Consider the following 22553-nt stretch of genomic DNA (forward strand, 5'->3'; position numbering starts at 1 on the left):
CGTGCTGCGTTTGCTGTGTGCCAGTGTCAGAGTTGCACAGGCTGCACGACGGCCCTGAGCTCTGCTAATCCAAAGACAAAACTTCTTTTCTTTTCGGCTCCGTTTTAAAACGCTTGTCAGTGCTTGACGTGTGAAAATAATTGTCAGTGTATTTGCAATGCTTTTATCAAACAGTGAGGGAATAAAACGACACAAACACACAACGTTTCTTTTGGAAAACTGATGTATTTGATTATTAGAGTAAAGAATTACAGTATCTTAGTTGTTAGTAGGTATTAAAGTGTAGAGAAACTGGACCCATAAAGATCTTCCAACTTTCCAAGAAAGTGCATGTAACAGTCCGAAGGTTGTCAAACCCAATAGATATTTATATTTATAAAAACACTATCATTTTGTCCCCTGGCCATGATGGATTTCTCATGTGTGAGCTTTATTTACATTTTCTTGTGAGGGAGTTCGTATGTCCACATCTGACCGTATTTACAGAAGCTTCATAACTTCGCACTTTATGTCAGTGAGGATGCTGGGACATAGCAGCAATGTGGAAATCCAGCTGAGAAACTAAGGGAGAATCCTCCTCGTTTGATTGGATCTTTCAGTTCCAAAAGCCAGGAAATAGACCAGACCGAATGTTCCCCTCGTAACAACTGTCATGGTTTTCAACAACAGCAAAATACGCGCAACAAAATAAGAAAAGGGAAAGAAAAATTGAAGTAAACAAAAAGTCCAAAATACAATACACAGAAACAGCAACAAGAAAACGAGTTAACACTAAAGAAACTGTTGAAATGTAGCAAACTTCAATGTTCCATCTTCCTTAAATAAAATAAATGTAAATAAGAATTGGAAATAGAGGAACTGCCACATCATTTAGTTCCTTGCCTGAATTTCATCGTTTCATTTTAATGAGGGGAGAGCACACACAGATGTTAGACCATCTACAGAAGATCAGTGTACAATATTTACAGGAAGTCTGTTTGCTTATTACAGGGATAATGCATCACATGAACATCGACAGTTCGGTTATAGCTACTACAGACAGAAAATAACTTAATGCCAAGGTAAGGTTATCTACCCAGATATTCTAAGTTTCAAAAGCACATTTTTAAGCACCCATACATACCCATTCTGGCGTCAAAACAAACAAAAACCTAACTGTTAATGCTTCACTTGGTCTCAAGCAAGGTTATAACCACTAATAAATAAGCTCCTTTAAACTATAACATGTACATTGTACAAAAAAAGCAACTTGTCTTCACACTCGTGTTTGTAAAGAGTCAATGGCGAGCAAAGCAGCTCAGCTGATTTTGTCCCTGTCTTGTTCTCTGTCTTTCTCGTCTTCCGTTTTTGTCTACATATGTGTACAGTATGCCTTTTCGGCATCTTCATGTGTCTGTGCGCAACCGAGGACACACACTCTAACTGGTGACAATTTCTTTATTGTCCTCCATGAAGCGTGTGAACCGGAAGTGCGCTCCGTTTTCTGTGTTGGCCATTTTCTCCAGACCAGCCAGAGCAGCATTGGGCTCCATGCTGTGCAGCTTGTCCAGGCTGCCTGTCAGGCCACCAATGGGAGAGGTACCCCCATTACCCATGCCACCTGACATTGGTGGAATGCCTCCATTCTGGATGACCGAGATTTCATTTGTCTTCATTGCCAGGCCATTGGAGAAGGCTGCAGCATACTGGTTCCAGAAACTGGCTGGGTCTCCGTTGCTCGCCCTTGATGCCATGTCCTTCTGGAAGATCTCTGGAAACTTGACTGGGTTGGTACCCAGGAAAGCCATTGGCCCGTCCACGGAGAGCCTGCGGCCACGTCTAGCGGGGGCACTGTTCCACATGTGTGTGCCCATGTGAACCTACACAGAGAGAGAGAGGCAGGAGAATGTAGGAGAATAAAAGGGAGGGAAGAGAGAGACAGAGCAATAAGAGGGATGAAAATAAGTGATGTTTACAAACTTGGCCACAAGAGCTGCACATGAGATGATGCAATGGAAAAAAAACAAAAAAAAAACAATGCTCAACTGCAAATTAAAATAGCTTCACACCCTGAGTGCAGCAAACCGGTTAGTTGCCTATGCTGCGAGGAGGTACCAGGATGGTGTAAACATCCTATTTTGGCAAGATTGATACATGCTGCTTAATCTAAACCTTAATGTGCTTATCTCACAAGGGAAGCACATAGCTTGGGGAAAATTGCTCTGTCCAATATCCTTTCTCTGGCCACTATTGCCTAAGACACTTCATCTCTGCCAATACACTTTCTATGACAAAGGCAACAGTTTTTCTCCAGTGTAATCTTTGAAACATACACGGTAAATATTACATTTCAAGGTATTTTATGTACAAAATACTACAAAAATGTTCAGACCTTTTGTGTGTGTTGTTTGTTGTGCAGCGACTCCGTGTACAAGACTAATATCACCCAGCCAGAGCTTGATTTAATACAACCATTATAAATTAAAAATTAACTCATATCTTAAACCCCTTACTAGGATTAAGGATTGACTCACTTAAAAAAAAACTGATGCAATTTTATATTTAGTCAACACCATTTTCACAAGTTTCTGTAGATCATTGAGAAGATTCTTTTCCTAATGATTTAGGCCTGTCACATATTTCACAGAGTCTGTTATGGAAAAACACAGAGTAGCGTAGTTCACAACGACTGCCTCTTATAATCATTTAGGTTCACTGAATCATTCTTGTTTGATCCCATTATGGAATTTCTGACCAATAATCATATTCGTTCTGTGATTCAACCTTTCCACTAAGCTATTTTTTCTCACGGAGGTGTTCTTTTAATTAACTATATAACATTACCACCTCCAGCACACTTAAGCGCTGTATAAAATTAAATAGCAGCTCTGAGACTCCCTTTTCACAAATACTCTCACGCACAAACTTTTAGAAGTCCAACTTCTCACTGGACATTTTGACATTTACCTTGAGGTTTCCTTTGGTGGTGAAAGCTCGACCACAGATGCTGCAGGCAAAGGGTTTTTCCCCTGTGTGGGTCCTCTCATGGATCTGTAGAGCACTGGAAGAGGAGAAACACTTCCCGCAGGTGTTGCAGAAGTGTTGCTTGGGTGTCCTACGTGGTGGAGCCGCAGAAAGCACTGGGGAAGTAGATGCAGACGATGTTACTAAGCCAGGGGGCATTTCCTTGTTCTCTGGGTGGAGGCCATGGAGGAAGCCGTTGACCTCGGGTTTGTTAAGAGAGCCTACAGATAGAAGGGAAGGGGTTGGGCTGGAAGAGAGGCTGGTGTTTGATGGCTCAAAGAGCTGTGATGGCAGGTCTCTCATTTGATGGGTTAGCATGTGCTGCTTGAGGTTGCCCTTGGTGGAGAAACCCCTGTTGCAGGCCGTGCAAATAAATGGTCGTTCTTTGGTATGGCTTCGATAGTGAATGTCCAAGGCACTCTGACAGGCAAAGGTCTTCCCACAGATGTCACAGGATGTGTTCTTGGTTGTGTTACGCTCACGGAAGGGGAATATCATGCCTAGAGGGTCCTTTGAGGGATTGACAGATGTCAGGTCCAGAGCTCCGTTGTTGGAAGGGTGCGAGTGCAAGAGGCCTGCACTGGTGTGTTCCAAGGACAGGACCCTCTGCTGCCTTTCTTCATGACTGGGGGATTTATGAGGTTGTAGCTGCATGCTAGTGGGGGATGGCGCCTGCATGGAGGAGGTAGATTCGGATACAGCTGGACTCCCAGTGCTTTGGCTTTCAACATCCCCCCCCAGTGACGAGGAGTCATTGGTGAGGCAATCTCCCTCAACCAGGCCATTTGCTGTAGCCTTCAGTTGGTCAGCCTGTAGCTCCTCCATTTCATTATTGTGGACATTTTCATAATAATTTTTCTCTTGTCCCTCCTGGTTGATCATTTCAGGGGGAGCTGGGGAATTACATAGACTGTCGTGGGAGGCATCAACTGACCTAGGTGTGTCTGGCACACTGCTATCTGGGCCCTCCTCCATCCCTTCAATGTTGTCATCAGAGAAATTATCCAGATCATCAAAGTTTCTCTCCTCAAATGAGCCAGTGTCAGAGGCCATAGATTCTGGGTAACTCTCTGGCAGAGGGGTGTTGGGGATCTGCCCACCCATGTGCATGCGAATATGCTGCTGTAGAACCACAGCATTGGTAAACTTCTTCTGACAGATAGGGCAGGAGTGTTGGACTCTCAAAGGAGGCATGGCCCTGTGGACGCTGTAGTGGGTCTTAAGATTTCCCTTTGTGGTAAACGCCCTACCACAAATTTTACATTTGAAGGGCCTTTCCCCAGTATGAGTGCGATAGTGCATCTTTAGAGCACTTTGGCAGCTCAACACCCGATGACAAATGACACATTCGTTTGGGTCCGTCACCTTCCTGTCAATGTTCTCCACAAGCTGCTGTAGCTTGGAGGTCTCTGAACCCTGGAGAGGATCCAAAATCCCTCCAAAGGGAAACTTAGCCTTAAACTGATCAGACATAAGAGGCATGAGTGGGTTGGTCATCATAGGCGGGCTGTTAGATGTTGTGTACTCTGCAGTGCTCTCTGAGAGAGAGCTCATGTTTGTCATGAAGCCTGAGGAGTGGCTGCCTTCTTCAGTTTTCCCATTTGAGGTAGGGAGAGTTGCACCTTCACCCTCTTCAGACACTCCATCATTACTTTTAGCTGAAGGCTCAGCAGCACCTGAGTCACTCTTTGCAGTAACAGAAGGGCTTGTTATGGCTATCGAATGATCTTCTTTTTTGATGAAATGTGGCAGGCTCGGCATGGTTGGTGGCAGCAGCATGCCGACTGAGGAAGTGAGAGTGGGCAAAACTGGTTTGCTGTCCAGCCAGCTGGTGACAGGTTTCTCAGGAGGCATAGACATGCCATATGGAATGCCGGTACTTGTTGGTATGTTGTCTAAATGTTCAGGGACAGGATAGGGGTTCATCTGGATGTGTGGATATTTTTCTTTATGACGCTGGAAATGCACCTTCAGGTTACCACGGGTGGAGAAGCGGTTGCCGCAAATATTACACTTGTATGGTCTCTCACCAGTGTGAGAGCGCAAGTGGATTTGCAAGGCACTGTCACTCCCAAACACCTTGCCACAAAACCTGCACTTATGCTTGAAGAAAGCCTCGTCAGAGCTGCTCTTGTGTTCAAAAGAAGTGACATTTGGAGGCTTGCCTTTCCTCTGCTGGGCCAAAGTTGCTAAAGAGTTGAGGTCCTCTACGGTGGTGCCAACACTGGGTAGAGAGCTGGAGAACATGGGGTTTCCAGGTGGGGGCTGAGGTAGAAGGGGATTCACTGCAGAACTTAACAAGCTACCTATTCCAAATGCTGGCATGGATGACTTAGCTAGTGAGGAGTTGCTGAGCTGAGAGTGGAGGCCACTCATATGACTCGGCCTCTTGTCAGAGGACTGGGCACTGCCTGTTGATGGCCCCAGTGTGCTGATGCTCTGAGATGTCTCACTGTTGCTTGGTTTGGACTGAGGTAGCTGTGCTGCTGCAGCCAGCTGCTTTAGGCTGCTAATACTGGCTGACTGACTAGCCAGGTTTTGTGCTAGCCCTGCGGCTGCAGCCAGCTGTTGAGAGAGATGTGAGCTGAGTGTGGTCAGAGGGCTGGCAGCAGGCCCTATTGTGCCTTGAGCAGAAGTCGGGGGCACCTGCATTTCGGGGGACTGGGAGGCCAGTAGCAGAATCTGATGGCGAATCTGCTCAATAAGCTGCAGCTGGTGTATCTGTTGCTGTTGTAGGGCTAAGAGCTGCTCCATCAGGGCTGGCACGGCCACCCTGGGGCCCCCGGTGGAACGGGCCTCTTGGGAAAATTGGGCAACAGCCACTTTGGTGCTTTGAAGATTTTCAATGATGACATTGCTGTTGATCATGGAAAAGTTCCCCAGTTCAGTCAGATTACTGAGCTGAGGTAGAGGGGCGGATATAGCTGAAGTGCCTACGGCAGGGCCAGAGGTGCCCCTGCTACCGTGGCTGCTGGCTGTGTTGACGGGGCTCCTAGTCTCCGTTTGACCTTCCTCTTCATGACCACTGCTCATCCCAGAAACGTCCACGTCCATGGATTCGTCTTTTTCAAGAGTGTTAGGCTCCAAAAGGTCACTGCACTCTGTTTGATCAGTGTTATTAGCTGTGTCATTCATCTGGTCATCGGGATTATGGGGAGGAGACCCAGGAGAGAAAGTTCCGGAGGGGGAGGCAGGATTCTCATTCACTATTAGAACTAACTGATTCTTAGTGCAAATCTTCTGGTGTTCTTCAAGATCTGATAGTTCAAAGAACTCAGCACAACATCTGCTACAGACGTGGGCGCCTGACTCCTTGCAGGAGGGGTCCTCTGAGCAAAGTTCTGTGTCCCCTGAAAAAGAGGAAACAGGGGATTAGTGATTAGAAATATTTTGCAGCTGAAGAAGCAGCTTTATCACCTCAAACTCCATTGTTGTTAATCTTAACTTAATCTGTTTTACACTTATCCCCTTGATGTGTTCACAAAAACAAGGAATGAAAGGCAACAATAAGCCAACAGAAATAAGAAAAGGCCTTATTCAGTGCAGTGGCCTCTTAAACATGATAAGAGGGGATACAAAATCAATGGCAACTACTCAAATATTGCTTAAAAGTGATCTTTGAAGATGTACATCTGGGTTTCATCAACCCAAGCAAAGGTAATCATTTTCTCCAGATAATCCATCAAAATATAGAATAGACTGACGTGAGGACATCGGGTCTTAATGAAATTTCATAGAAAGTCATTGATTTCCTATATTCCATGCCCTTCAAAGTCGTCTTGTCCACTCAGTGCAAATCAAGCTTTTGAAGGACTTATTAGACTTTCAATTTGCTGTCAACTTTGCTCATTTTCAGCCAACTATGGGCATCTCGGACAGGTTATCTATGTCACTAAACTAATTTGTATCCACTCAGTCTGCAATCACAGAGAGACATGAACAACAGCCTGTGGCATCCAGAGTGGTATGTGTACACACTAAACACAAGCAAAACAGGAAAAAAGAGTTTTAAACTAATAGTGTGACTTATTTAATACGTGTGATATAAAATGATTTGCCATGGTTAAAATATCTACTGAATAAATAAATAAATATTTAAATAAATCGCTAACTTTTTAAAAGTAAGAACTATTTTTTTGTTCATTATTGTGAATAGAATTTGACCTCAAAAACATGATCAACCACAGAAAAGGCACTCATCACTGGGTTCTTCTGGTGAAGAACACGATTCAATAAATGTCTTTAAAACTAAAGAGCAGTGCGGTAAATCGGAATGCATGCATCCCAAACTTGCCAAAACTGAGAAACTGGACATACCAGCTCAAAGAACACACAATACAGACAAAGCTTGATCACTTTTTAAATGTGCACAGAAACAGGTTTGTGAATTTTTCCATTTTAATAAAAAACACGACGACACCCTGCCCCCAGTGTCACTGCTGTGCTCCAGACTTGCCTTATTCTTTTTCCTTCTTTGTCACACTAAAATCTTGCTGTTTAACATACAAGTTGATTTACAAATTGCATTTCTCTATGAATCCCTTTCATTGTGACTCTGGCCTCTCAACACTTTCATCATGGCCAAGAATTCATTTGCAAATGAAACCCGGAGAAGTGCAGTCCTGCCCCACAGAGAGACAGGATGCCTTCCCATTGTTCACGCAGCATGGGAGCGGCGGGGATCGTCGGCACAGCCTGGCCCTGCTCATCTCAGTCGACTCAAAGCAGATCCTGTTTAATTCAGGGATTATCTCCCTCAATGTTTCTCTGCTCAGAGACATCAGATAACGCAAAGTTGCCATGACAGTAAACCCTGGCCCTCACACTACCAAACCATACAACCAGGGAAGACTCAACTTTAATGATAACTTTTCATGTTAAATCCCCCCTTCCACCCACCCGCCTACCTACATCCAAAGCGCAAATTTTGAAAAAATGTGTTTGATTCATAGTGTGAGAAAAGTGAGGATTAAATAAACACCTTTTCTCTTTTCTCAGGGCTGACTGTACACAAATTAGTGTGAAGAAAATCCAGTTGTATGACACAGAGTGGGATGAAAATAAGAGTCGTGCAAAAAAGAAAGGAAAAAGAAGTTCTGTCTAGCAAACCTCGAGAAAACAAAGAATAAATTGATTATAAAATATAAAAACCTGTGTGTGTGCGGTGTACATGCTCAAATCTATACAGAGTATAACAAAACCAAAATATGCTGCACATAATCCATCAACTAGTTGAGAAAGAGCTATATAGTAACCACTGAAATTAAATGAATGCAGGATTTCATTCATATATGTACATATAATACAGTGCCCAAGTGTGTTTAATTTAAACAATTTGCAACAAAGATGAGAATACTACATAATAGACATTTTTAGAAAATCTAAAAACGAATTCAATTTTGAACATGCAAAAAATAAAATGTTGCAAAATTATAACTTTGAATACACACTACGTGTATACCATTACAAGAAAAAAGAAATTGGAAAACAGATTACATTTATTTCCAAAATATTTGGCATGTTTATATGTTAATGACTGAGTAACTGCAACATTTGAACATTTTAATTAAAAGTATGTATTGCGGTACTGATGAATATTTCACCTTCATCAACTCTGCCTTAACTTTGAAATGTTAAAGAAAGTAATTATAATGCACTTGTTGCAAAATGTAATACCTCAGATGATATTTCGTTCACCTGAATATTGGCAGTTTACTCTTCAAACTGTGCAATTCTATGTTTTGCTTTACTTGATGACAAAAAAAAAAAACTGATAAAAAATTTAATCCATGCAAGCCTACAAATCTAGTGTGCACATAAGACTAGTATAGCAAACAGCGCAGATGCTAGCATTAGGCTTAATTCCCAAAATAGCAAGGATTAACTTCGAATTAAAATTAAGATAAAGTCAAGCTGGTTTGAAGATGGAGCCTGTAAACTTCCATAGAAACTCTATCAAAAGCACAATGCAACCAACACGCAAGGCTAAAGGGCATAGGAGAGACAAAGACCAGAGGACAGTGTCTTGCAGAGATTGACCAAAGTCTGAATATAAGAGACAAGAAAGTAAGGATTAGTCAAAAAAGTTGCCGGAGAGCTTTGAGAGAGATCCTACATTATTTTTTTCGCGGGGGGCCTCTTGACACTTGTAACTTCAGGAGGGTTTCTGCTCACACCGTCTCCAGCCCTCAGGACTCATCCCACTGAACACTAGATGGGGTTCCACTAAAGCTGCCGTGGTCCAGGACAAGACTCAAATCTCAGAAGCTCTGCTTCGGTGACATGCTTAAAGCTTAAGGGGAGGGAAAAAAGCAAAATGGGTCCTTTAGGCTACACCTAGCCCCACACCACATAAACACTGGCAAAATGACACGCTGTGTTTGCAGGGAACGACAGTCCAAAAGGGGCTGCCCTGCCAATCTCCCCTCTAGGGGGGCCACGATAGGGCGAAAGGGGATGGCCAAAACATTGATAAGGCCTCACACTCACACACTTAAATGAAAAGCTAAGGCCTTGCTGGGCCGCCTGCAGCTATGATCAGCAGGGTCAATGGCGAGGTAGAGGGGAACACACTGAGCCTTGAACTTTCATCACCTCTGCACAGAGGGATACTGGCAAAGGTTAAAAAAGCTCAACATCCCACCCTCTGCGGCTCTCACTCCGATCTCCCACTAACTACGGCCCTCTGCATCAATGACATCCAACTACAAATACAAAGACTGTGCTTTCACTTCCGCCCACAACAACTCTCCAGAAGACACACAGCACATTACCTATGAGATAAGCACGGTCTCCGTTAAATATCCTCCAAACCCAAATACAACATGCCTCTGCCCTTACACACACACACACACACACACACAAAACCTGCAACAATTGCAACATATGGCATAGTTTTGCACATAAAGAAAAAATGTTGCATTCTGCAGTCGGCTTTGGTAACAAAAGTAACTATTCATTAGGTTTATTAGATTTAAAGGAAAATGCAGGAAAAAACAGCACTCAGAAATAAACTAGACATTACACCCATCATTAAGTTCTTAAAATCATGTGAAATGAGCACAAATTCCCTGTCTATCCATGGCTGTCTCATGTAAGAATCCAAGGCTCATTTCTAATGAAATTTCAAAGTTTTTCAGGGTGCACTAAACGAAATGTGCCTTTTAGAACATTTGCATTGCATGTATTAAATGTACAGGCCTTATGCCACATCTCGAATCTGTGCCAGAAATGTTTTCTAATTTTATTTGTAACTTTAATATAAAAAAATAATTTCTATTGTACTTTTACTGACAAAATTTTAAATCGGAAATGTAAATATTGTGCACCAAAAATTGGATCAGGGTGCGTGACAGCAACGCCGCCAATCAATTAAACAGCATTTCTTTAAATAGCAGACGATTTAAATAACTGTCCTTTCCTTGGTGATCAGTCTTTGATAGAAAGTCGGTCAACCAAAATAAACGTTACAACGCAACGTCCTGTTACCAAATTCGACTGTTATTAATCCCACTCTATCTTATCACACCGTGGTTGTGTTGAAGTGTTTTTTTTCTGCAGTCCTACACTCCCCCCTCAACAAACATGGAACTATTCACAATTCAGTTTACCTCTGTTGCCTTTTGGTGGCCTTTAAAACTCTGTTAGAGCTCCAGTGCAGAGTGATACACTGTTTGATCTGAAACGCATTTTGTATAAACTGATTTTAGAATTTACGCAAGACAGTGACATCAAAAGATTTTAAAGTTCACTTTACCAGAAAAAGAAAGTCGCATTTTGACAGAAGGCAGTAAAAACTCGAGTCTATTTTATCGATGTTGATTTTGTACTAGTAACTCTTTTGCAATTGAAAAGAAAACGTCGAGTGTGTGTGTGGATGTATGTGTATCTCGGTTAAAAAAACTCGGTGCATAAGACTTCACACAAGTGTAAACGATGAAAAAACTAAAGGGATATTTTCAAGATCTTTAATTTGCGCTCTTCAGAGCAATTTTCCTTCTTTTGACCCGACTTGTAGTAATAAAGCACGCTGGTGTGTAAACAGGCAACGACTAACTCAAGCTGATTTTTCTAGAAGAGCAAAAAAACACCCCAATACTTTCTAGCCAAGGACTATATCGCGCGAATGCCGCATTTTATGTGTCAGCGACCCAAGAAAAGTTGGAGTCTCGGCAGGAGCGACAGGCTGCTCCATGTCGACGCACCGAGGAAGAGCTCGGGCTGGAGCGAAACTGAGCCGGCTGCTCATCACGGGACGGTTTCTATGTTAGTTTCGAAACACGATTCAAAGTTGAACTGAAGAATGAAAAGTTTGAAAACTTTCAACACACACTCGCACACAGAGACACACACGCAGAGGCACAAACAAACACAGCAGTGGGTTGTAGGGAAAGGCGCCACGAACTTTTGTAATTTCCACAATTAACTTATTTTTTTAGTGCCATATAAAGGGCTCCCAATAATACTGAAAATTACTCTGAGCAGAGTTACTCGATATTCAGATCGTAAATGAAATAAAGTAAATTAAAGAATTAAAGAAAGTTTTAATAAAAGTGGCACAGACACTGGATGTGCAAAAAAAATAAATAAAAATAAAATAAAATAATCAAAGAAAAACTAAAATTATAAAAGCTTAATTAAAATGATTAACTTTACCAATCGTAGTTGGCTACATTCGTGATAAAACACTTAAAGTAGGTGAGAAATTCGTGGGGCTTGGATAAAAGGAGCGTTGGGTTACTTGGACTCACCATTGTGCTCCGATAAAGGCAGATGAGGGTCGGACTGGAAGTGTTGCGGCTTCGCTTGTTTCCTCCGCGACATGCTGGCTGGCACATCAGCAGGCAAAGAATAAAAAAATGACTACAAAACCTTCTCAAAAATTACGTAAATCGAGCCCATCCACCGCGCATGTGCCCCGTTATGATTATCAATAATGCTCTGCGATTAATCATACGGGGGCTTCTTTGAAAGGCGATTGGCACCTCGCCAGCCCCCCTCCTATTCAAATGAAGTCTCTTTAATCAATTAGCTCCTGATTTGCTGGGGACTCTTGTCTCTCTCTCAGCTCCCACCCAATGAGTTGATCCGTATGGGGAAGAAAGGCTGGGTTTTCCAAACTCCCTTTAGATACAGTTTAACCCCTTCTGTGAGCCAAGTCAAAGCTTATCTTGACTACTACAGGGGAATGTCAGCCTCTCGAGTCCATGCCTGCGACAGTATCTTTCAATCTTTCACATTGATCGAGCAGCTATCGCAGTTTTTCTCTTCTTTTTTTCCAACTGTACATGCAGCCTGAGTGGACGCTCGCAACTCAACCCTCCGCGGTCGCCAACCAACTTTCTTCTCTCTACAGTTCGGTAGTCCGTTCTCCGCCCTCGCATTAAGATTGCTGTAATTCAGCTCTTGTTGTGTTGTACACCGACACCTACTCTCTGAAGACTTTCGGCTCCCGGTGCGCTAAAACGCAGAGTCGCGCGAGCATGTTCCGTGCGTAAATTGCACCGGTACCGGTTCGCAGAAGTCCGCTGTGAGGTCCGACGTCCCAATCACTTTCATTTGATTATTAATAGTAAAAAGGGGTTTAGTTACTAACACGTTTCATCACACACTGTACTCCGCGAATAAACAAACTTTGAGGGCCCGTGCTGCACTGGGACAAATGTGGAGCCCGGCCCATCGAGGATCTGATTGGTTACCGGTCTGTTCAGTCAAATTGCTTTTCACCTCCTCCCCCTTCCCTCCCCCCCCCCCCCCTGTCTTTCTCTCTCTCTCTCTCTCTCTCTCTCTCTCTCTCTCTCTCTCTGATTGCGCACAGCAGATCCAAACGCTTTGTGCGCACCGGGTTGATCAGTGCCAAAGGAGAGAAGTATGTTCAACTGTAGGGACAAATAAAGCTTTTAGATTCTTCCCTAAACATTCATTTTTTTAGGAAATGCCTGTCCCACACATCACATCAAATGGACTCACCAGCATTTAATATCTTCCATATATGTATTAGAATTAATAAAACTTTTTTTTTTAATATCGTTGCCATTCAGCGGAGGCATTATATCACTATCAAAAGTCGGAGGTTTTGTAGGTCTTTTGATACATTTTATCTACTCAGACACTTGTGACTCTGCCACTTAGTGTAATACCAGAAATTAACCCTGTAAGTAAGTGATGGGCAGCTCACACATTATTATTAGTATTATTATTTATTTATTTATTTTAAATAATGCACTAACCAGTGTGCGCCTTCATTGAGGATGTTGTTAAAAGGGCAAGAGGTCCCACAGGAGCTTCGTGTGAGCCCTGAGTCGAGTAGATTTATTACGTGAAAAAGATAAACGAAGCTCTCAGTCGGGCTGATTTTGAGAAATGAAGATAATAATGTTACTATAGGTGATGCCTCGGATGCCATTATTTTTCACTGAATATTTAAAGAGCAGCTGCCGGCTAGATGGATCTGGTCCTCTCCTGTGTCAGCTATCTTTTAGTTTCGACTAGCCTTACTATTTACTTATTCATGAAAAAAGAAAGAGCAGGGGGAAAATCAAATACTTCTGATGGCTCTGAGTGGTCGGCGTTGTCAATGCGTTCTGACAAAATAATATAATTTAATTATGGACATATTTTTTTTGTAGTGCGGATATGTATATCTGAACCGTCTCGCAATGTGAGAATGTATCCAAATCGAAATGTAAGCTGTGACTAACAAAATCTAATAGCAAATGATCACTAATAGGGGCAAATGTGTGTGTGGAGCCGTTAGAAAGCCCACGCAATTATATGCACCAAACGTGGAACTGCTGGAAGAGGAAAAAGGGGTCTGCAATATTGTAATGTCCCGGGCGGGAAAATCAATGGCCAGTTAATTGACGTGAGTGTTGGTGTGAGATTGTAAACAGGGTGATTTGCAGCCCAGCCGAGCGGGAGACATTTTAAATGAGATTCACTCGGGACGGTGAGGATACAGTGTTAACAATCACGGGCTGAATGACACGGGCGGACACAATTTGGGGACCCAGCACACATAACTCAATGCCAGCGCCTGGCAAAGTTTTCAACTTTAGTTCATTTAAATTGTTTAATCCATAGATGTATTTGACAGGAGTACGCATAATTATAAAATACAGAAGATAAAATCTTATTTATAATATCTAGTTTTATTAGTTATATGAGTTATTACATTTGGACAGTTTTGTAATTTACCTCAGGAAGGAGGACTGAGAGTAATATTTTCACTCATAGTAAATTTCTTAAAATGGTTGGCAACCTGCAAATAATTTTTCAAAAGGGCACGTCTATATTTTTGTATAAATCCCATCACTTAAAAAAAAAATGAAGACTGATCATAAGACTGATTATTTTAAGTACCAAAACCTCCAGCTGATTTTTGTCAGTATAGAAGAGAGAGGGTTTGTTTTCGGAGGCTGATCAGAGGAAAGTGACAGAAGACTTTGGCCGCATTAAAAAAAGTGCACATTTTCCTGTTTTCTTTGCGCAATCAATGCTGTGCGCAACACATCACAGACGCTCCAGCCCGGCTGCCATCATTCACTATTATCACTGACATGCCGTGATTGATCATATACCACAGAAACACTACGCCTTTAACCGCATAATGTGATAGTTACAGCGAGGAATCTCTCAAACCCGAGCAGTTAGTGATCCTCACTCAGTGTATTTCTAAACAGAAAGCCCCCTTTTTCTGTGTGACACCGCATTCAACACGTGGTGGGTTTCTATTCAGCGTCCTGCTCCCCTGCTCGACGCGATGCCTAAAGAATTCTAACGAGCTGGATCAGGCCTTCATCTAGGTCAGCTGCACGTGTGTGTGTTTGTGTGTGTGTGTGTGATTATAGGAGCACGAGTGCACGGGCAAAACTTATAGTTTAAACGGGTCTATGCAGAGTCAATTTAACAAGTGGAAGACTAATTCACTAAATCGGGACCATTATTAAACCCTGTGATTATTTTAGAAGGCACCAGTTAAATATAGGCAAATATCTTTTAGGCCCCTTGTTTAAAAACATTTAAATATTGGCTTCTAAATTATGAGAAAATAAACAATCAAAACATTAAAACACACCAGCTCAGACAGACAATAACCTCATTATGTATCATTTACAAAATACATATAAAATATTTTTATAGCAGACACTCTTGCTGAAGTGCTGAAATCTTTGACTCCCCCCCCCCCCCTTCCTTATTGTTCTCAGCACAAATATCAAGATGAGCATAGTCTCCTTCACAACATGCTGACATCTTGCAAAAGGATTAGTAGCTTGATTAAAGGGATTGTTGTAAGATGCCCTCATGCTCAAAGAAATAAAGAAATGGGCCCACATTTTTTATCGTACTAAGAAACACACACTGTCACTGTTGGACTTTTAATAGTGGCAGCTACTTTGTTCAAGTAGTCCGACTGCAAAACCTCCTATTGGAAATAATCCTGATATATTTTAAATCGTACAATTATGATCCAAAAATGACCACTCGTGTGTATTTGCACGTAAAAGATGCCATTTGTATAATCCAAAGAACTTAAGGAAGTTATCAGCAGCAACTCACACTATCAATATTTCTAGTATACATTGAAATTACTTTGTGTTCCCAATGATCAGAATGCAGCATTTAGAGGTCTGTTTGCCACTAAAGAAATCCCATTGAAAAATTGCCTGCATTAAAATTCAGTACCTGCAGCAGCAGCAGAGAATAGCCTCCATTAATTAAGAGATCAAACCCTTTCTATTGTCCTCGAGCAGCCCTGCCACCACTTGTCCCACAGATTGTCTCCCCCCCATTGTGCCCCCTGACAACTTCCTCCAGCATTACCCGATATCAATGGGTCATGTTTGTTTTTACATTATCTCAGCTGCAGTTACAGACACTGCCTTTCAATCCTGCCTTGTTTGAGGGAAAACAAGCAAACATTCAAGGGTGTCGCAGAGGTGCTGGAGGTCAGTGGCCCATTGCGCGCACAGCATCTGCACTGTCTGTGTGTGAGAGTGTGTGTGTGTAAATGTGAGCTTGCATGTGGCACTTGTACAGTCATCCGTGACACACACACACTTTCAGCTCACTCTGAATGACTGTGTGTGTGTGTCAGCTGTAACTCCCCAGGTACAAGTGTACAAGTGTTAAAAGATATGTGCCAAAGGATCCCTGACGAAGTGTCTCATCATTCCAGTTATTACAGAGAGAGGCAAGGTGGCCAGCGGTGTCCTGTTCAGACTGGTGTAACTGGAAACCAGACACCACAGGTGGTGTGCAGTCACACAGAAATCCACGTCTGCATCCTGTTGTACGGTTGCATACATAAAGAAAAAATATGTTAATATATAATTAATAACACAAATAAAGACTTTAAAATAGAAAAAACTACCTGCTGTTAGAGGAAAGCAAGTAAAGATCATCGAAATATCGAATCATTCATTCAAAATAAAGTTAATATGACCTCAGTGTGTAAATAAATTTATGTTGTAGTCACATGTAACATCAGTTCAATTTGAAAATGGACCCTTATAACGTCCTTTATAAATGTATCATTTAAAATTATAAACCATAAACAAAAACATGTTCTTACTAACACACTTCCAGAGTTAAAAATACCAACACTTTCAATTCAGTAAGTCATGTTAGGAAGACGCTATGCCTGTTTCTCATTAGCCAGCGCTCTCCTTTTTTTCTGAACAGACACTCACATTCGCTGAGATGCAATCATTAAATCCTCCAACTGTTATGATACAAATTCACTTGATTGTATCTGATTAAGCACGCTTGCTTGAGTTGCATTAACGAGAAACACCATGGTACTGGACGACCACCAAGACTCCTATTTTGGCTCCTTCATGTTTTTGAAAAACGCGTTCCGCTTTCATATGACATTGACAAATGATATTTGGATGAGGAGAGATGCTTAGATTGTTAGATGTTTCACAGAAAGGAGCCGGATTACACTGACACACATCACTAAGACTGGAGGTTACAGAAGAACCAAACACTCCAGACATCTTGAAGAAATTACAGACATCACCCCCCGAAAGCTGAGTGTTTATGTATTTTTAAGAACCTGGAAGCAAAACTAAAAATTACACATTGACTTATCCCGACACTACTTCACGTACTCGTAAACACATAACGTAAAGAGTACGTGCCTATGATGTCTGTGTCCCAGCCACAAAGCAAGCCAGGCGAGTCGCGTAACCACATAACAAAGCAGCATGCAGGTAACCAGAATTTCTTACAGTAAATACACCCACAAAGCTGAAACACATCAAGCGGGTTATTCGCAGTAACTCTGGGCACAAGATGTTTATCAACTGCCGCCAGACAGCTGTGTTGGTTGGCCAGCAGTTAACTGTGTCTCAGATAGCCCCTTATTGCTATTGATAGTTAGCATCAGTGTCCTGGCTGAGAAATGGGGTTGCTGTGGGCAAACACAAGCTATTGATCTCCAGCTTGTCCCCGACCGGTCTCGAGCTACAGGGAAGGACTGGGAGAGGAGGCCGGACGGAGCCTGTTTGACACTCCCACACTCCCTGGTGTGGACTGAATGCAGAGAGTTACTGCTACTTCATGTTGTGGCTTTGTTTTTAAATTGATAGTGTGCATGAATTAACGGTTCCCAAAGTGAATCAGCATACAAATGCTGCCATGCGCTTCACATCATGATTACATGAGTACATTTTTCTATTTTTTAATTCAGCACAGTTTGCACTCCCTGCAGAATTCTTTGCTCTTATGAAAAGATTGTTTTTGTTTTTGGATTGATTTACGTGGCCCATGTTTGAGCGTGCCATTTTAGTGCCTGTACAGCACAGTGCACTTCATCAAATGGCTACTCAAGTTTGACTTCTGCTTCTTTCATTCTTTTCCTTACACCCAACAAATAAAAAAAAAAAAACACTAAATATGATGCCTCTCTGGACTTAATTGCTCTTTAAAACATGCATAAACAAACATTAGACTGCACTGAGGTTTCTGCGGTTAAAAATCAGCAATGTATTGGAAATAACTGCGTTGCAGGCTCAATGTGAGGTCCTCTCATGTGTTTGCATTTGCGTCATTTAGCTCTTTAGGAGGACACGGGAGAGAGAGAGATAGAGAGCTCTAAATGTATGTCTGTGTGCTGCTCAGAGGGAAGTCGCCGTGAGCGTATCTGCTTTTGTAAAAAGTGTTATTTAGCTACTCAGTCACGACATGATAAAACACAGGGGATTAAAAGTTCTGCAAAGCTGCAAAAAATTGGCCCATTTTTCGAAAAGCCAAAGAGAGGTGAAATAAGATGCTATTTAGTTAAGACTGTATTGTTGCACAGTCTATAACCAGACAGGGAGAGGAGGGCTGAAGCCTGCCTGGAGGTAAAAAGGGGGTGGGGGGGGGGGCTGAGGTGGGGCTTGTCATTCTTTATTTACCCCACTTGTAAAAGTCTAGTCAGATACGGGACATCAGAGAAGTCAGGTCCCTGATGACTGGTGAAAAGACTACCTCAGGGGGGAAACTCAGAGAAGTTACAGCACTGCTAACACTTCCCCAATTTGCTTCTTCCTTTCCATGTGTCTCCCCTGCCTCCTCTTCTCACCACAAGTCACTTTCTCCCCGTTCTCTACTTCTCCTCTTGTCTTGCTCCTTTTCACCTCTGTAAAAAGGAGTTTACTCATTTATTGCAACATTACAGCAAAGCAGTACAAAACAGTTCATGTACAAAGTGTAGTGACATCAGAGCAGTTTAGTGTTTTTAAAAATCTCTTAATATAGAACACCCACTAACTCAATAAGTAAAGTGGTTTCATGTTTTTATGCAAAATGCTTAAAAAGCAGACACTTCAGTGGCCACTTTTGTTTGTGTGTGTGTGTGTGTGTGGTCAAACCAAACAGTCCTTCTCTCAGCTCATTTAGGCTGCACGTCAGACAGAATGGCAATCAGACTCCCTCATCAAACTCCAGTGCCCTTTTACTTTGCCTCCTACTTCTTGTCTGGTGAGTTGCTGCTTTTTAAACTCCCATCAAAATGTCTGACGAGGGACCACAGCACACATCTCCTTATCTTTTCACAAAGCCTCACAAGTGCTCTCCCAACTGTCCCTGATTTTAATATTTGTGTGTCTCAGCAATCGAAAGTGTCAAAAAGCACCAATGGTTTCATGTCATGCCCCAAAACTCTATTACAGGTTGACTGTATGTAGTCATCACTCAGGCAGACAGGCACACAAACACATGCATGCATATGGGCTCATACACACACACAGACACACGCACACACACACACACACACACACACACACACACACACACACACACACACACACACACACACACAGGACTCTTTTCAAAGAAGTTTGCTTTTTATTACTTCCTTTCCCATTCAGCAGCCTCCCCACTTTTCCAGAGTGCCCTGGGTGTGCAGTGAAAGAGCAGTGCTTATTATGTGCTCTCGGCTCTCCAAACTCAGCTTTGTTTTGCCCAGATAGCTGGTTTTCTCTGTCTCTCTCTCCTTCTCCATTTCTCTTTAATATTCACAGTTAGAGTCTTGGCTCTCAGAAGACGAATGTTTTCCCAGTTTTCTTCCCTGCTAACGGCCAAGTGTGGCCCCCGTGAGTGTAAACATGAAGAAGAGAGGGACACCTTCTGACAAACATCTCCAAGGACGTGCCACCCCAGCCCGTGTCATTCATTTGCTACCTGGCACTGAAGCTAAACTGTTAACACCAACTTGTGAGCGCCCAGACCCCACAGGACTGCCAGCGGCTGCACATGGCTGGTCTATCTAAATCCTCACCACACTCACATCTGCTCTCCACACAAAAAGTGTCGCAGTGTATGAGCGTATCATTGAATGTTTGTCTTTCTGAATAGCGCAAAAAGTGCAAAGTTGTCTGTGCATCTTCACTTAATGGCTTATAGTAATATTAAGGTAGGCATAATTTCTCTTTTACTCTCAAAAACTGTGCACAAATTAATCTAACCTGAAACTTCACAGCAGCTTTAATGCTCAAGCCACTATATGTCTTCTGCTGTCCCTTCAGACAGTATTGAAGGTCTTTGTGGCCTTGTGTGTCAGCACGTTCTGTCAACATGAGTTGTGAATATGTCACAATGACAAATTCCTCTACATTCATTGCACTTGGCAGTTAAGGTGATTTTCATTTGGACTGTAGCATCTTGCAGTGGTCCTTTGTTTAACCAGGTGGCTAACACAAGAGCCACCTTGTACTGAGACGATATCTGGAGAGACTTGCACCCACTGAAGAAAACTGTCATTTCCTTGCAGACCAGAATCTTCCAGTGGCAGCACAGCACTAGCAAACAGCATGAATTAGTAGTGGAGCCTATACTTAAACAGACGATCACTCCAAACATTGATAAGGCAGTGCACTGCATGGCATTCAGACCCTTGGTGATGTTAACAGCAGTCTGCTATTATCGCAGGTGTGATCGCTCACCATCCCACAACCACATTTACATCTTAATTACCAGCCTAATCAATGGGGTTACACTTTGACTTCATTTGTGACAGTCATGAAACCTCATTTAAGATGTAAGAATAGGCCACCGTAAGTATTGGTAAGATAAAAGCAGCTATTTTCAACACGGGATAAAAGACATAACAAAGGAGATTTTAAAAAGTGGAAGACAGACTCCTGAATTCTGAATTCCTGCAGGCATGGTCACACTGCACTGTGGGGTTGACAAACTGAGCCCAGGGAGATATTTATGATAATTGCACACTCCTCTCAAAATGACAAAAGCAAATTGGTGGGACGTGCAGTGTATGACAGGAAACGAATGGCTTGCGAGTCTCCAGCCCGGTGATTTAAATGGCATGTGATTGAACAACAAACTCGCATTAAGGCTGTATTGATGAGTCCAGTGTTTCATTTTGGATCAATAAGGCGATTGGTAGATGCTGAAGCCAACACGTGCAGCGGTGAGAGACTGCAGAGAAGAGTGAGGGAGAGGTCAGTGTATTGAACTGCTTCACCACAGAATAGTCAAGGTGCTAGGATTTGTTTAACTAACATGAGGCCTATAAATGAATCCCTCAAACAGGCGGGTTCCCAGCTCCTGAGTTTTATCTGCTGACATGATCCTGGGAAAATTCTTACATACAGTGGTGGCTGATTGTGTATTAGTTTAGCAACCATTTACAGTAAATCCACTGAACAAACTGAGTTGAAATAGCTTTCACTAAGAAATCCTTAATATGTACTAATATTTACAGTTATGTGTTTTATATAACTGTCTGATATAGTTAGTTACACTATAATATACTGTAGTGTATAACCCGTTAAAGGTTTGCTAGATGTATAATCAGTTTAAATAATTAGCTCTGTGCAATGTAGATTAAATGGAAGCCACAGTCTATTTGTAATGATGAATTAATGAATAAATGGGTAAAACATACAGCTTCTCTCACTCCAGTGTCAGTAGTCTTAAGCAAAGCAACCAATTCAGTTCAATGAACAAACATGTTGCAACAATATAAATTTTTATTTATTTGTTAGTGGTAAACTACCCATTTTAAACGAGACAGAGCAGATGAAATGGTAGTATGTCGGACAAAAAAGGAGGTCAACTACAGATTGAGATTTACCCTGTGGTGTCAAGGCCTGTTTTCCTTGACACCATCTGTAGGTTTGTGCTGCTAAAACTGCTCAGTTACTAGTGTAAATGAGAGAAATTCACAGTGATAACTTATCGAAACCCAGTTTAGCTGTAAGAGGTAAAGAGGACCGGTACTGTGAGGCTCAAGCAAATCACAGCTGTGTCATCACTCTCCTCCCACAGTGTGACAGATGATGCTAACAATGAACATTTCATCTTCAGCCACACTGCGAGCTCCAATATGACAGAGATAAAGCACATTCCGCTAGATGAATTACTGCACAGTGATTTATCATGACAGGCCAATAGGAAAAATACAAATGAACAATTAGCGAATTTAGTCTTAATTAACCGGTTCCAGACAATAGATGAGCTTGTAAAGTGTGTGTGAACATGCTTTGAAACAGTCAAGGCACAAGGGTAATCTTCATGCAGTTTGTAGAATATTACAGTCTTAATTAGGGTTAATTGAATAATTTCCCTCTGTGCATACTGATTATGGATGTCAAACACAGAGGGGCTATCTTGATTAACAATGTTCTCAATGGACAATGTATGGCTAATGAGTAGAGGAGAAGCAGAGCTGAAATTCCCACACAGATGAATTGAAACAAGAAGTTATTTAATTTATGCAACAACTTATCAGTTTTGGTATCAAATTGTACAAACAGATGCAATGCAAACTAAATCAATGATGGCGTAAAGTTTACCCGTGTTGTACCACACTGACATCACATGTGTTCAGTTCTGCATTCAAGTTGTTTCCCACACCATCTCCTCATGGGTTATAATGCAATTTAGCAGGCAAAACAATATCAAGTGAGATCTGGGTGACATGCATCTCTTGCCTCAAAACTGGTTTAACGGATTAAGACTCACATGATCTCCAGTGTTACAGCAGACATGTATGCACGCCTACACACAGATGTAACAAAAACTAATTTGGATACATGTCA

The 22553-nt window shown here is 42.1% G+C and overlaps 1 protein-coding gene across 2 annotated transcripts; it reads right to left on the minus strand.

Annotated features, from left to right (window-relative positions):
• Positions 1-205: 205 nt before the first annotated feature.
• sall1a (spalt-like transcription factor 1a) lies at positions 206-12644 on the minus strand. Of its 2 annotated transcripts, XM_067495183.1 has the most exons (4): positions 11754-12643; positions 9119-9295; positions 2947-6353; positions 206-1859 (listed from the first exon to the last, which is right to left on the minus strand). In XM_067495183.1, exons 3-4 carry the CDS (start codon positions 6136-6138, stop codon positions 1419-1421), a joined length of 3633 nt encoding a protein of 1210 aa, XP_067351284.1. In that variant the 5' UTR covers positions 6139-6353; positions 9119-9295; positions 11754-12643; the 3' UTR covers positions 206-1418. The 2 variants fall into 2 exon arrangements, with proteins under 2 accessions (XP_067351284.1, XP_067351283.1); XM_067495182.1 differs by lacking the exon at positions 9119-9295 and having other exon boundaries at positions 11754-12644.
• Between the last annotated feature and the right edge of the window lie 9909 nt (positions 12645-22553).

Source organism: Channa argus, chromosome 2 (genome assembly GCF_033026475.1).
Source record: "Channa argus isolate prfri chromosome 2, Channa argus male v1.0, whole genome shotgun sequence".
NCBI classification, from domain to species: Eukaryota; Metazoa; Chordata; class Actinopteri; order Anabantiformes; family Channidae; genus Channa; species Channa argus.